Genomic DNA, 13,611 nt, shown 5'->3' on the forward strand with positions numbered 1-13,611 from the left:
AAAAATGCATTAAGAGAAGAATGGAGGAAAAGCAGAAATGCCTGTCATATTTTCGGCCTTCAGACGGGCAGCTTGGTCATCTCTGTGTTGGCAGGGAGGTAAAATGGGTAGAGGCGAAGAATTGACCAGGATACATCTCGGCTTACCAGAACAGGCATCGGGGTGTGGAGATGCCTGCGGTTGCTTCATGCCTGGGGGGTTTGGATTGCTGGCGTCTTCCGCGGTCTTGCTTGGCAATCTTGGCTTGTTGGAAGGAGGGATATGGAGGTGAATGGTAAGGCTGAATCTTGGCTTGTTGGAAGGAGGGACGTGGAGGAGGTAAATGGTGAGTTGGATGTTGGCTTGTAAGTGGGAGACACACCTCACCTACCATCCGTTTCCACCCTTAGCGGGATTTATGTTTGAATGCTGGGCTCCTGTCTGCAGAGTTTCCGAGGTCACGGAAACACAAATCAAAATCCTTGTTCCCATCTCCACGTCTTATGAAAGCAGCTGCATCCACAGCTCATGAAAGCAGCCTCTGCCCAGGATTTTCCAGCTTCACCTCCAAATGACAACCCGAACCGGTGAATTTGAGCCAAGGTGGTGGAGAACCCAACAGATCCCGTGGAATCCCCCATCCTCTGCCAACCGTGGGAATCTCGGGGACGCTTCTCTCCCGCCGTCCGTTTACATCCTGAACGGGATTCATTTGACGTTTCGAATCGCGGGCGCCTGTCTGTCCCGGATTTTCCTCGCTCATCTCATCCATCATCTTCTCCCGTGGCCACCTCTCCACCGTGGCTGTCCACGGGGCCGGAGAGCCACCTCCGTCCATCCGGCCCTCCCGACAGCGACGAGTCCCCGCTAATAAAAAGTGCACGATCCATCGATCGATTCTGCCCCTCCTATAAATCAGGTTCTCCTGCCAGAAGCTTTTTAGAGCGACGCGCCGTTGAATAATTTAGCTCAGATCATCATAACCGACTTAATGGATTTCCTGCTAAATTCTCTCCAAGGCTCTCGTGGGGGTGGGGGGTGGGTTATTGGAGATTGCTTCTGACAACCCAAAGTGGATTTTTCCTCCTCCCCCCCACTTTGCATGGAAGGCCACGCCTGTGCGCTGTTTTTCCACCCGTCCGTGAGAAAATATATATATTTATATATCTAATAACCGAGAAGTTATCTTTTAATGAGCAGGCTCGCCAGACACCAGGTGAGTGAGGACCTCCAAATAAGACAGACGCAAAAGGGGGATCGCTGGTTTAGATTTAGGGGAGTCACCGAGCCCCCCAACACCCTTCATCTGTAGGTATTTCAATGGCTGGGCTTGGAGAGCATCTTAAAAAAGCTTAATTGTCTGTTTTTCCTGCTTTTGGGGAGAAATTTCGTCTGCTTTGTTAGGAAGGAAGGAAGGAAAAGTTTTAATACGGTGTCTCCATCCCATACAGGAATTGGATTTTAGCAGCCACAGTCGCAAATCTTAACCGTGGTTTATGGCACAGAACGGGGCTGCCCCCATCTCTTAAGTAAACCAGGTTTTATTTAGATTTTTTTATTATTATTTTCTATTCCTTTCCACCCTAAAAGAAACTCAGGATCCCAAATTTGGTGGGGCGGCTGTAGGATTGGGAAGCTCTCTGCATCCAACACATTATTGGTGTGTTTGCATTGTCCATCAGAATTGAGTTTCTCTCTGCTTAATTTTTTTGGGGGGGTGGGAGGAGAAGGATGGACGGGGGTGTTTCCTGGACACCCCCACCCCCTCTTCCTTCTCTCCTGAAATAGGATCGCCTCTTTATTGCATCCAGCGGGATTTGAGGGGTTGCGGGAAAGAGGTGGATCTGTGTGCAAAATTGTGCGTGTCTTGATATTTTTATTTATTTCTCCTTTTTTAAAAAAAATAGCCTCTCCTCGTTTGTTGTTGTTATTATTATTATTGAATCTTCAATTCAATTCATAGTCTGGTAAAAACTTCTAACAGTTCAGCTCCTAACCAAGGATCTGTTAAGGTAAATAATATTATTATAACATTATTATATACTTTATTCATTAAACATGCAACTCAGTCAACTGAACATTCAAAAATGCATCACAAATTGCACAAACCCTCTTAGCGGAAAATTCCTCTCCAAACTTTAAAATTTCAGTCCTTCGCCTTTTGCACAAATCCTTCAGGTTTCCTTAATTTTCAGAACGGGGCAGGGTAAGACTTTTAGCTGCCGCAGCTTCTGTGATATTCTGCAAAACCAAGATTGTAAACCAGATTCTCACAACCAAGGTTTAACTTTAATCCAGAGTCTCTGTGCCCAACCCAACTGCAAGATTTTTTTTTTTTTTACAAAATGCACAAAAATGAATCCTCTTCGTGTTCATACATGAAATTGAAAATTAATCCTTGGTTGAGTTCTTAATATTAGGAATTAATTGATGGGAATGCATTCCATTAATTAATAGAATCAAATCATGTTTGCAAAGGCAGCGTCAAATCTCATGGTGCCACCCCTTGGCAGCTGTAATCAGTCCAGGGAATGAACAGAAATGTATGGGCTATGTAGTCCACAGACCTTAAGCTCCCTGCAACTTCAATTTCCTTGTGAGATTGTTTTCATTTAAAAACAAAAATAAACATCTTCGGCTATTTTGCTACCAACCTATTCGTGTTCTGCCACTGGCCAAAATTTGATTTTTGACTGAAGGGGTTGCTTTATTTTGTAGGAAGCAGAGAAAAATAGACGTTTGAGCACACTTGCATAATACTTACCCTTCCCAAAAAGATATTTTAGCCTCGCTTGTTCAGTGGCCCCAAAATGTAAAGAGATATTTCTTATCAATAGACCCCTACCCCAGTTGCAGGCTGCATTAAAAACAGGAAGGGGTTTGTGTTAAAAATTAATATTCATCCAGGTTTTATCTGGTCAAATTTAAGTAGTTAAGTGATAAGTACTTAAGGTATAGGATTAAAATGCAATTCATAAAGAGATATGGTCCTTAGCCGCCTGAAAGTTTAAGAAACTTTGAAGAAAATAACATTCAAGGTTTTTAATTCCCAAATCTAGACATTTGGGCAGCTGGAAACTGGATCCTCCTTTTAAAGCCATTTGGAGTGATCTCTAAAAGCCCTTAATTGGATAAATGGCCTAGCTATTAATATAAGGAACACTTATTTTCTCTTGCGAGCTAATGTATTTGAAAATGTAATTCAATACACAACAGTCATATAATTTAATGGTCATAAGTCACTTTTTTCCATGCCGTATTAACTTTGAACCGTCACTAAACAGGCTGTTGTAAGTCCAGGACTGGCTGCATCCTATCCTATGTGTTCTTTGCAAACATTTTTACTTTTTGCTATTCAGGCCGTACTTTAAATAAATAAATAGACTGATCTCTTATTTTTTTTAATTCCGCGTTCAGAATTGCAGTGAGGTCCATGTAGGTTATTCAAAACGATTTTTTTTTTCATGTTTTCACCCCGTTTTTCTCCTTTTTAGTGGATTTGGTTCTGCTTTTCTATCCTTTCTCCTTTTCTTGCAATTTTCTTTCTCGCAAGTGATGGATTGAATGCGCTAGGGCAGCGTCTGATGGATTTGAGAGAGTGGATTGAAGGGGCAAACTTTTTGAAACTTATTTGTCTTCTTTTGGATGGCTTGATTAAAATTAGCCAGTTGGTGGGATAATTTGGAATTCGGGACCCTTCGCATCCAAATAGCATCCCTTGGTGAAAAAGGTTGCAAGCTACCCCATTCTTTAAAAAAAAAAAAAAAACAGAGAGAGTCGCACAGAATTCTGGGAGTTCAAGTCCAGCCATCTTCCCAGGTGCTAAATTTGGAGGGGGAAAAAATGAGTTTAGAGAATGCTGAAACCTTGCAGGTAATCCTCGACTTACAACCACAATCGAGGCCAACATTTCCATTGCTATGTAAGACAGCTGTTCAGCCAGTTTTACAATCGTTTTACAATCTTTAACACCGTTGTTAAATGAATCGCTTGTCATTAAGTGAGTAACATGGTTGTTAAGCAAATCTGGCTTCCCCATTGACTGCTGGTCAGAAGGGCGCAAAAGGGAATCACGTGACACACACCCCCCCCAGGACACTTCAACTGTCATAAGTACATGCCAGTTCCTAAGCATTCAAATTTTGATTCCGTAATGGTCGTTAAGTGTGAAAAATGGCCCTAAGTCACTTTGTAACTTTGAACCGTCACTCAATCAACTGTCATAAAACAGTGCTTGCATACTTCGTCACCAACCGGGGATGTGTGCGAGACAGGTGGGATTGTGATGCGGCTCGCGCGATCCTAAGGCCAACCCCTTCTCCTTCGCGGATCCCGCGCAGATCCCCCAATCAGGGAGCATCATGCTGTCGATGACGTACAGCGGGAGTCTGCGGAGCGTGGCCAGCCGGTCCCACTCTGAGTGGGGCCTCCACCAGTTGCACCAAAACGACACCGTCGAGCTGCAAAAACTTAGGGAAGTCCGGGTGGCGGCCCAGACCCGAATCAGGGAAGAGTTCCTCCGGATGCACGGCCTGTCCCTGGACGAGTGCACGGCGCAGACGACCGGCATGAAATATAGGTAAGCAAAACGGCGTTTTCACACTGGCGTCTGTTTGGGTTTGCAGACCTTAACCTTCGATATGCGGATTGGGTCTGGTTTAACTTATTGGAGGAAGTTTGCTCATTTTAGCTGATTAACTTAGTTTCAGGTCAATTATCTAGTGGAGACGCTGATTCTGAGACATGGTGGATTCTGTTAATATTTTAAGAGAAGATGGAAACCGTATAAAGAATAAAATATATTTGGATATAAAACTTCACATGTTCATTTCTCCTCCGGTTCTAATTCTGCGTTTTTTGCAACTGAGCAAAAATTTTAGTTTTATTCCGGGCTTTTGATGTTGCTTTCGGAGGAGAGAAATTTGAGGGACATTCTCAAATCGTCTTGTTCTTGCACTTGGGGGCGGGGGGGGGGGGGTCGTGTGAGACGGCCGGGAAGCGAGTGTGCAAACTTCCTATAGAAACCGCCGTTCAATTTTCTGCGGCTTTTTCTGGCTGCGCGTCCTTCGAGGCAATCCTAAAACACAGCTTGTGTGGTAATGGACGTTGTGGTCAGCTGACAGCGTTGCCAGGCGTTGGAAAAAAAGAGAACTAAATGGAAGGAAGAAAGAGAGAGAAAAGAAAAAAGAGTAAGAGAATGAAAGAAAAAGAGAAAGAAAGAGAAAGAAAAAGAGAGACTGATAAAAGAAATTAAAATGGAATTCTCATGCATTCTAGGAATGGATCGTAAGATAGAGTCCTCTTTGACATTGGTGGAGAAATGGGGAAAAAAGACAGTTTTCAAACATTAGCTGGAAAAGTTACAAGTAGACCTTCTCAAGAGTTTGGACCAACCAATTGGATGGATGCATGGAGAGATAGAGATAATAGATAAAAAATGGATGGAGAGATGGAGAGAGAGAGAGATAATAGGACATGGCTGGACGAAGAGATAGAGACAGATACCGTAATAGATAGGAGATGGATGAATGGAGAGAGATTTATTTCTGAATTGTGTTTGTGTAGTTTGTTCACTTGCCACCAGGTGGCGCTGTCTGAAACGGAGAAAATACTTCACATTTTCAATAAATCATCCTTGGTACAGGAAGTCCTCCGCTTAACGACCAGAATTCCCCGGCGGTCCTTAAGCGAGTCATGGCGGATGTTGCAACCTTTTTCTTACGATGGTGGTTGTTGTAACAAAACTTCAGGAAAACGATGTGCTTTTTTTAAAAAAAAAGTAAATTGTTTTCTCAGGGAATTTATACCCCTCCAAAATTTGCACTTTTCCGCAGAAAAAAGAGCTTTTATGCAGGTCACCCCCCCCCCCACCCCATAGGGTGGGGTGCACTGAGTTTACACCCGAGTGCATTTTCCCTTCTTTTTCCTATCACCCTTTTCCTTTGTAAACTCCGCAAGCAGAAAAATAAAAAATCCAAGGGAGCAGATTACGGCTAAAAGGCTATTTATTCAACTCCGAAAGTCTCTCATCCCATCCGTGAGCTTTTCTGCTCTTTAAAATCCCCAGCATTTGATTCGTTTGCAATGGCAGCAAAAAAAAAACTTGCTAATTTTGTGCAAAATTAGAGCCTCAACTTTCTGTTCTGTGTTCTATATTCTATTTTATACTCTGTTCCAACATTCTGTTCTATATTCAGGATATTCTATATTCCGCATTCCATTCTCCGTTCCATTTTCTACTCTATTCTACTGTCTTCCTATTCCGGATTGTATCGTTTTATTTTATTTCCATCCGAGAAACTTGATTTTCTCCATTCCTACCCCTTCTGTTTCCCTTTTTCCCAAACTCCCAGCCCATAAATTGTCCATTTTTTTCCTTGGAGGTGGAGGAAAAAAAAAGGATTTCCAAAGCTTACAGTGCCATTTTCGGACACCACGACCAGATGGCCCAGCAGGAGACATCTCTAAGTTTCTCTCTCTCTCTCTCTCTCTCTCTCTCTCTCTCTCTCTCTCTCTCTCTCTCTCTCTCTCTCTCTCTCACACACACACACACACACACACACACACACACACACACAAAATCCCTATTTGCAAGAGGCATCATCCGGGAGCCAAAATCCCCCGTCGGGCGCCTGGCTTGACTCGGAGGGCAGAATTGGGCAGCGCGCCATAAATATTGCATTTCCTTCCCTCCGACCTGCCATGAATATTGCAAATGCCTCTGTTTATAACTCCGGGTGCATGGCAGGACGTTTAGAGAAGTGTTGGATTACAGCCTTTCTAATAAGGGTTGATATATTATTCATCTCTTGCAAATAAGATAAATAAATAAATAAAAGCAGAGAGGGCCTTAGCAGGGAGCGGAAGGAAGCCTCCGCCAGCCGCTGAGAAATTCAAAATAAAACGGGCAAAACTTCACGAAGAGAAGAGAAGGGAGGGTTTCCATTTTTTGGGTTTAGAGAGAATTGTTTTGGGGTGGGGGAAGAGGAGGAGGGATGCGTCCCATGCCTGTTGCAAATTATCGGAAGAAAAATTAAAGAATAAGAGAGTCGGAAGGGACCTCGGAGGTCTTCTAGTCCAACCCCCCCCCCCTCAAATAGCTATTCAGTCTTTTCTTGAAAACCTCCACTGATGGAGCACCCCAACTTCTGGAGGGAAGCTGATCTCTCCCTCTCTCTCTCCCTCCCTCCCTTCATTGATCACTCATTCATTCTTCTATCCATCCATCCATCCATCCATCCATCCATCCATTCCTCCTTCCATCTGTCATGTCTGTCTGTCCATCCATCCGTCCATTCATCCTATCATCTATTTATGTATCTTTATCTACCTATCCTATCCATCCATCCATCGTATCATCCATCTATCTGTCTATCCTATCCATCCATCCATCTATCCATCTCTATATCTATCTTATCTATCCTATCCATCCATCATATCATCTATCCATCCATCTATATCTATCTATCTATCTATCTATCTATCTTTATCTATCTATCCTATCCATCCATTGTATCATCCATCCATCTATCTATCCTATCCATCTATCTATATCTTTAAATTTAATAAGATTTCTGTCTATCTTATCTGTCTACCTATCTTATCTATCTCCCATTTATCCATCCATCCATCTTTAAATTTAATAAAATGCCTATCCTATCTATCTATCTACCTCTATCTCAGAATAAGAGAGTTGGAAGGGACCTCGGAGGTCATCTAGTCCAGCCCCCTGCTCAAGCAGGAGACCCTTGGCCATTTCAGAGACGTGGCTGTCCAGTCTATCCTTGAAAACCTCCAATGATGGAGCATTCACAACTTCTGGAGATGTTTGCTTATTAAGCCCTGATCTCATCTGGATTTTTCTTTTTGAGGCGAACTTCTCAAATGAGTTTTTCAAAGCTCTTTAAGGGGAGCAAAAGGGGAGGGGGGGGTTTTAAAATTTTGGGATCCTATTGGGGTCATAAGTCAAGGACTTCTTGTATTTCTCTTCCCCGCCCCCCCCCCCCCCCAAATTTCTCAAATCCTTTCATGGAGAGGAAATCCCCGCTTTCCAAAACCTCCTGCACAGCTGCAGCCCCCGGGGGGGGCGGGGGGGGGCAAAACAGATCAGCTCCCTTCCTTGGAAGCTGGCTAATTGTGTGCTGATTTGCGGGTGTGCATGTGTGTGGGGGGGAGTTGTGATGCACAGAACGTGGTGCACGCAGTTCTGCAACCATCTACCTTTTGTTGGCTCTCCAGTCTATTCTTCAAAGCCTCCAGTGATGCATCATTCACAACTTCTGGAGGGAAGGAAGAGGAGGGGAAGAGGAAGTAGAGGAGGAGAGGAAGAGGAAAGGAGGAGGAAGGCAAGAGGAGGAGGAGGAGACGAAGAGGAAAGGAGGAAGACGAGAAGGAAGAAGGAGGAAATGAAGAGGAAGTAGAATAGGGGAAAAAGGAGGAGAGGAGGGGAAGAAGAGGAGAAAGAGACGAGGAAAGGAAGACGAGAAGGAAGGGGAAGAAAGAGGAGGAGGTGAAGAGGAAGTAGAAGAGGGGAAAAAGGAGAGGGGAAGAAGAGGAGGAAAGGAGGAAGAAGAGATGAAGAGGAAGTAGAAGAGGGGAAGAAGGAGGGGAAGAGGAGGAAGAGATGAAAGGAAGGCGAGAAGAAAGAAGGAAGGGGAAGAGGGAGAAAAAGGAGGAGATGAAGACGAAGAGGGGAAAAAGGGGAAGAAGAGAAAGAGGTGGAGAAGGAGAAGAGGAGGAAAGGAGGAAGACAAGGAAGAAGAGGGGGAGAAAAGAGGAGACGAAGAGGAAGTAGAAGAGGGGGGAGAGGAGGGGAAGAAGAGAAGGAAAAAGGAGGAGGAGATGAAGAGGAAAGGAAGATGAAGGGAAAGAAGAGAAAGAAGAGTGAAGGAAGACAAAGAGGAGGAGAGAAACAAAAGGAGGAGAGAAGAAGGGAGAAGAGAAGAAGAAAACACGGGAGGGGGGGGAGCCCAGAGGCTGCTGCCCCCTCCTGCAGTTTTGCTTCCTCGGTGGGGGGGACGGGGGGGAGGAAGGAGCAGCGGGAAGAGGAAAGAGCCCAGGCTGGAGTGAAAAGGCAGCTTGTGTGTGTGTGTGCTTGTGTGCGCGCACGAGGCTTGCCGTCTCTCCGGGCGCCGCAAAGGAAGAGAAGGAGCAGCCGTGCGTGGCAGAGGGCTTCTGACTTGGACAAGCCTCCCTTTGCCAGCTGCCTCTCGAGCTGGACAGATCCAGCAAACCGCCATTCGCACCAGCATCCTGAAACTGGGGGGGGCCCTCTGTGCCACCCTGTGCCCCTTTTTCCGGAGTTGCCTCTACCCTAATAAAGGACTAGGGCCGATGGCTCCGGGAGGGTCCCCCTTTTGACCGGACGAACCTCCTGCTGTTCATTCCATCCGGGAAGGAATTTTCTGCCGTTCCGTATCCAAAAGGGAGCCTGCTCGGTGGCCGGCATGCAAGTCTCTTTCGCCTGCTCGGAACACAACGTCAAGAGCCGGACTACCGAGGAGCGACTCAGCCGGCAAAATGCGGGGAGCCCCGGAGCCCGGGGTCGCTTTCGGGCCGTGGCTATGGTGGCCCAAAGCCTCGGCCAGCTGTCCACGCAGAGCGTGTCCCCCACCAGCCACGCGGCCACGAAACAGACGGGCATGAAATACAGGTAGGAGGTGCTTTCCCCACGACCCTGGTCCTCGACTTACGACCAAAGGGAGCCCCAAATTTCTGAGACAGTTTTTAAAGGAGTTTTGCTCCATTTTGCGACCTTTCTTGCCACCGTTGTTAAGTGAATCGCCGCAGTTGTTAAGTGAGTAACACGGTTGTTAAGTGAATCTGGCTTCCCCCGTTGACTTTGCTTGAGGAGGAGATTGTATGACCTCGGGACGCTGCGACCGTCATAAATACGAGTTGCCAAGGGTCTGAATTTTGATCATGTGATCATTTGGTCATAAGTGTGAAAAAACGGCCATAAGTCACTTTCTTCAGTGCCCTTGTAACGTTGAACGGTCCCTAAACGAACTTGTGTCGAGGACGAATTTTGCTCTCACGGGGGTTTCGTGACGGCTGTCATTGCAAGGAACGGTCATAAGTGTGAGGAGTGGTGATAAGCCAGCGCTGCTGTAACTTGGAATGGTGCTTAAAGGAAGTGTGAATCAATCCTGGGTTGTGTTTTTCTCTAGATTTTATAACGTCGGTTTCAAGAAACAGCCGAGGGAGCTCTCCTAGCCAAGTGCATGCTTTGTGTAGTGTCTGTGTGTGTCTTTGTGTACTTTTTGTGCAGGTCGGAGTTGCAAAGATATCCGCTCCTCGCAAGCCAGCATCAGAGCACAACGAACAAACTTCCTTTTTCACGTGTTTTGTGTGTCTCTGTGTGTGTGTTTTTCAGAAACCTTGGGAAGTCGGGATTGCGGGTTTCCTGCCTCGGTTTAGGTGAGTGAACGTTCCCACGTCCGGCTTTGGGTGCGAGGGAGTTTTTGCGGGTCTGTGAGGAACACAACTTGGGCACAAAATTTGAATTCTCCACTACTCCTTTAAATACACACACACACACACACACACACACACCATTTTAAATCATACTAGGTCTCCGTCAGCGTTATCGACGCTGTTTATTTAACTCAGGCTGAATGGCTGCAGGGGGTTGGACTGCATGATCTCCGGGGTCCCTTCCATTCTGATAATACGTGTGAATTTAGATTCCAGACCAGGATTACATGAGATTCCTTCCTAGCCTTGCATTTTATGATTCCAGCTACGAATTTAAGAATTCCCCTACGAAGGGATGCGGGGTTGGACTAGATGACCTCCCGGGTCCCATGCAGATTTTCTAGTCTGCAATGTGATGAATTGTAATATTTGGACTTAACCGGTGGATTTTCTGACCACAAGGCTGGAGACTACACTTTCCTGCCATGTAACGATCGGACGAAAAGTTATTTTGTTATCTCCTAAAATAAATTTATTTATTAATAAAACATATTTACAATACATAATACTATATATATTATATATATATAAATAATATTAAATCTTTATAAATAAAAATCAACTGGATGCTCACGAAATCTTGTTTCACAGCTCCCAAAATTGATAAATAAAACATATTTACAATAGAGCATATACATATACAATATATTAAATCTTGATAAATAAAAATAAATTGGATGCTCGTGTAAAACCTGTTTTACAGCTCCTAAAATAAATGCACTTATCAATAAAATATATTTATAATACCCAATATATATATATAGTGCATATATAAAAATAATTTTCATTTATAGATATATCACAAAAACGTGTTTTATAGCTCCTAAAATAAATATATCAGAATAATAAAAAAATAAACCATAATCCATCCCAATTCTGTGCTTTCCCCTTTGCTGCTGATATTTGACCCCCCCCCAAAAAATGTTTCTCTCCCCGTCGTAACTTTGATCCATCACTAAATGAACTGTTGTAAATCAAGGATTATCCATATTAAGGCAAGGTTTTTTGCTGTGTTTTCTGCTTATCCCCTTTAATCCAATCCCACCCTCTTTCTGGGATATTAAAATAATTAAATGATATTGTTATTAAATAAAACAATATTAATTTTAATTATTTCTGCCTGTTTGCAGGAACATGGGTGACGTTTGGAGGACAGATAACTGATGAGGTAAATATTTTTTTTTTTTCCCCTGGTTTCAATTTTAGGAATTCTTTTCCAGGCATAAAAAGCCAAAGTTGGACCAAAATAGATTTTTTTTTAATCTCTTCTGACACACACAGACCCATTCTCGCCTGCCAAATATCAGAACTGACAGTTCTGCAGAGGGTTGTAAAACTTGAGTGTGACACGAATTAGTGTGTGTGAGTTGGACGGACAGCTAAATCTGTTTAATAAATATATAAGTACGGAATGGTTCCACATTTAGAGAAGAGAAAAATCTTGTAACACCAGCCCTGCAGAGCAGGCCAGGCGGAGACAAAATAGGCACACTTGGGTTCAACAACGTCCAGAGCCAGGAAAATGTTTAATTTTTTGTAATTTATTTTTCGTAATATCTTTTTTTTAATTGCATATGTCTCATAAGTCTTATTTTGCAATGTGTTTTACTCTATTTTTATAGTTTCTTTTTTAATATTTTATTTGTACATGTCTTCTAATGTACTGCATTTTTTTAATCGTTTATTTGTGTAGCTTAATTTATTTTTGCATGTTCTTTTCAGTTTTATTTCATGTGTTATCGTTAATAAAAATATTAAAAAGCTAAACTATAAAGATACAATAACCTTTATAGTTTAGCTTTTTAATATTTTTGTATGTTTTCTAGTTTTATTTTATTTTTTTATGGCTTATTATTTTAACGGATAATCTTTATAGTTTATTTTAATTTTGCATATTTTATGGGTTATTTGATATTCTACAACTTGTTTTATTCTATTTTTATAGTTTAGGTTTTTAGTATTTTATTTTTGTATATTTTGTAGTTTATTTTTCACGGCTTAGTTTTTTACAGATTATTTTTATAGCTTTTTTTATTTTTGCATGTTTTATGAGTTATTTGATATTCTATAATTTGTTTTATTTTTATAGTTTTTAAATACTTTTTGTGTATTTTGTAGTTTATTTTATATGGTTTATTTCTTACAGCTTGTTTTTTTTATAGTTTGTTTTATTTAGGGGTATTTTTTTTACCGTTTGTATTTTACAGTTCGTTTTTATTTTATTTTTACAGCTTGTCTTTTTACATGTTTTATAGCTTGTTTTATTTTTTAATAGTTTTGTGGGTTTCGTAGCTTTGCATTTTATCTTATTATTAAATATTTTGTTTTGGATTTAATGAGGGATCTGGCCCCTTCAAACCTCACATCCCAAGTGATGGGACCAGCAATCGTGGTTTGTTCAACTCAGCTCCCGGGATCACATCCGTGTCTGTCTTGCAGGTGGCCGAGCAGCTGATGACCCTCGCTTACGACAATGGCATCAACCTCTTCGACACGGCCGAGGTCTACGCCGCAGGGAAGTAAGTCTGACTCGTGCTTCTCACAACACCCCTGCACTGTAGGCCAGTGGGAAAGGAGTAGAAGAAAAGCATTGAACACACCGGTCGTTCTCGACTTACAACATCGCTAAACGAATGGCTGTAAGTCGAGGATTACCTCTTACGTCCGGCGTTTCTCTTTCACTCTTTCCCACTGGCCTACTGTGAAGGGGTGTTGTAAGAAAACGCAACCTCGGTCGAATGGGCGGCTTATAAAACTAAAAATAAAACCGACACAAAAATATTTTGTGGTTCTTTTTCGCCCATCCAGCTTTTTGCAATTGATAATCCTGCAGGGAGTCTGTTTGCTCAAACGGTGCATCTCTGCACGAGTCTGCGTTCTCTTCCTTAAATTTGGGGCGGTTTCCAATGCAAATATGGATCTTAAATCCATAATATTTTAATCCTTCGATCCCTCTTTTCTTTTTTAGAAAAGAATGTGAGCCAAAAAATATGAACCTGCTTTTTGGAGAGTTTCCCCGCAGTGCCTTTTATGAGTTCCTGTTCATGTTGTGTGTGTGTTTTTTTTTCCTCTCTCTCTCTATTTCGCAGGGCTGAAGTCGTCCTAGGCAACATTATCAAAAAGAAAGGATGGAGGTAACCATTATTCCTACGACCA

General features: G+C 42.8%; 1 protein-coding gene across 9 annotated transcripts in view; it reads left to right on the forward strand.

Moving 5' to 3' along the window:
- The window catches only part of KCNAB2 (potassium voltage-gated channel subfamily A regulatory beta subunit 2), a 37,122-nt gene that overhangs the window by 12,041 nt on the left and 11,470 nt on the right, over window positions 1–13,611 (forward strand). For 7 of the 9 annotated variants that reach the window (XM_087878831.1, XM_087878829.1, XM_087878832.1 and 4 more), the window contains 4 exons: window positions 10,355–10,398; window positions 11,586–11,623; window positions 12,895–12,974; window positions 13,545–13,589. In XM_087878831.1, the coding sequence (XP_087734957.1) occupies window positions 10,355–10,398; window positions 11,586–11,623; window positions 12,895–12,974; window positions 13,545–13,589 (207 nt within the window). Of the gene's footprint in view, window positions 1–4,254; window positions 4,559–9,311; window positions 9,632–10,354; window positions 10,399–11,585; window positions 11,624–12,894; window positions 12,975–13,544; window positions 13,590–13,611 lie in introns of those variants that run through there. The other 2 variants (XM_087878835.1, XM_087878836.1) reach the window with 2 other exon arrangements.

Source organism: Pantherophis guttatus, chromosome 15, assembly GCF_059756535.1.
Source record: "Pantherophis guttatus breed Tessera chromosome 15, ASM5975653v1, whole genome shotgun sequence".
NCBI classification, from domain to species: domain Eukaryota; kingdom Metazoa; phylum Chordata; class Lepidosauria; order Squamata; family Colubridae; genus Pantherophis; species Pantherophis guttatus.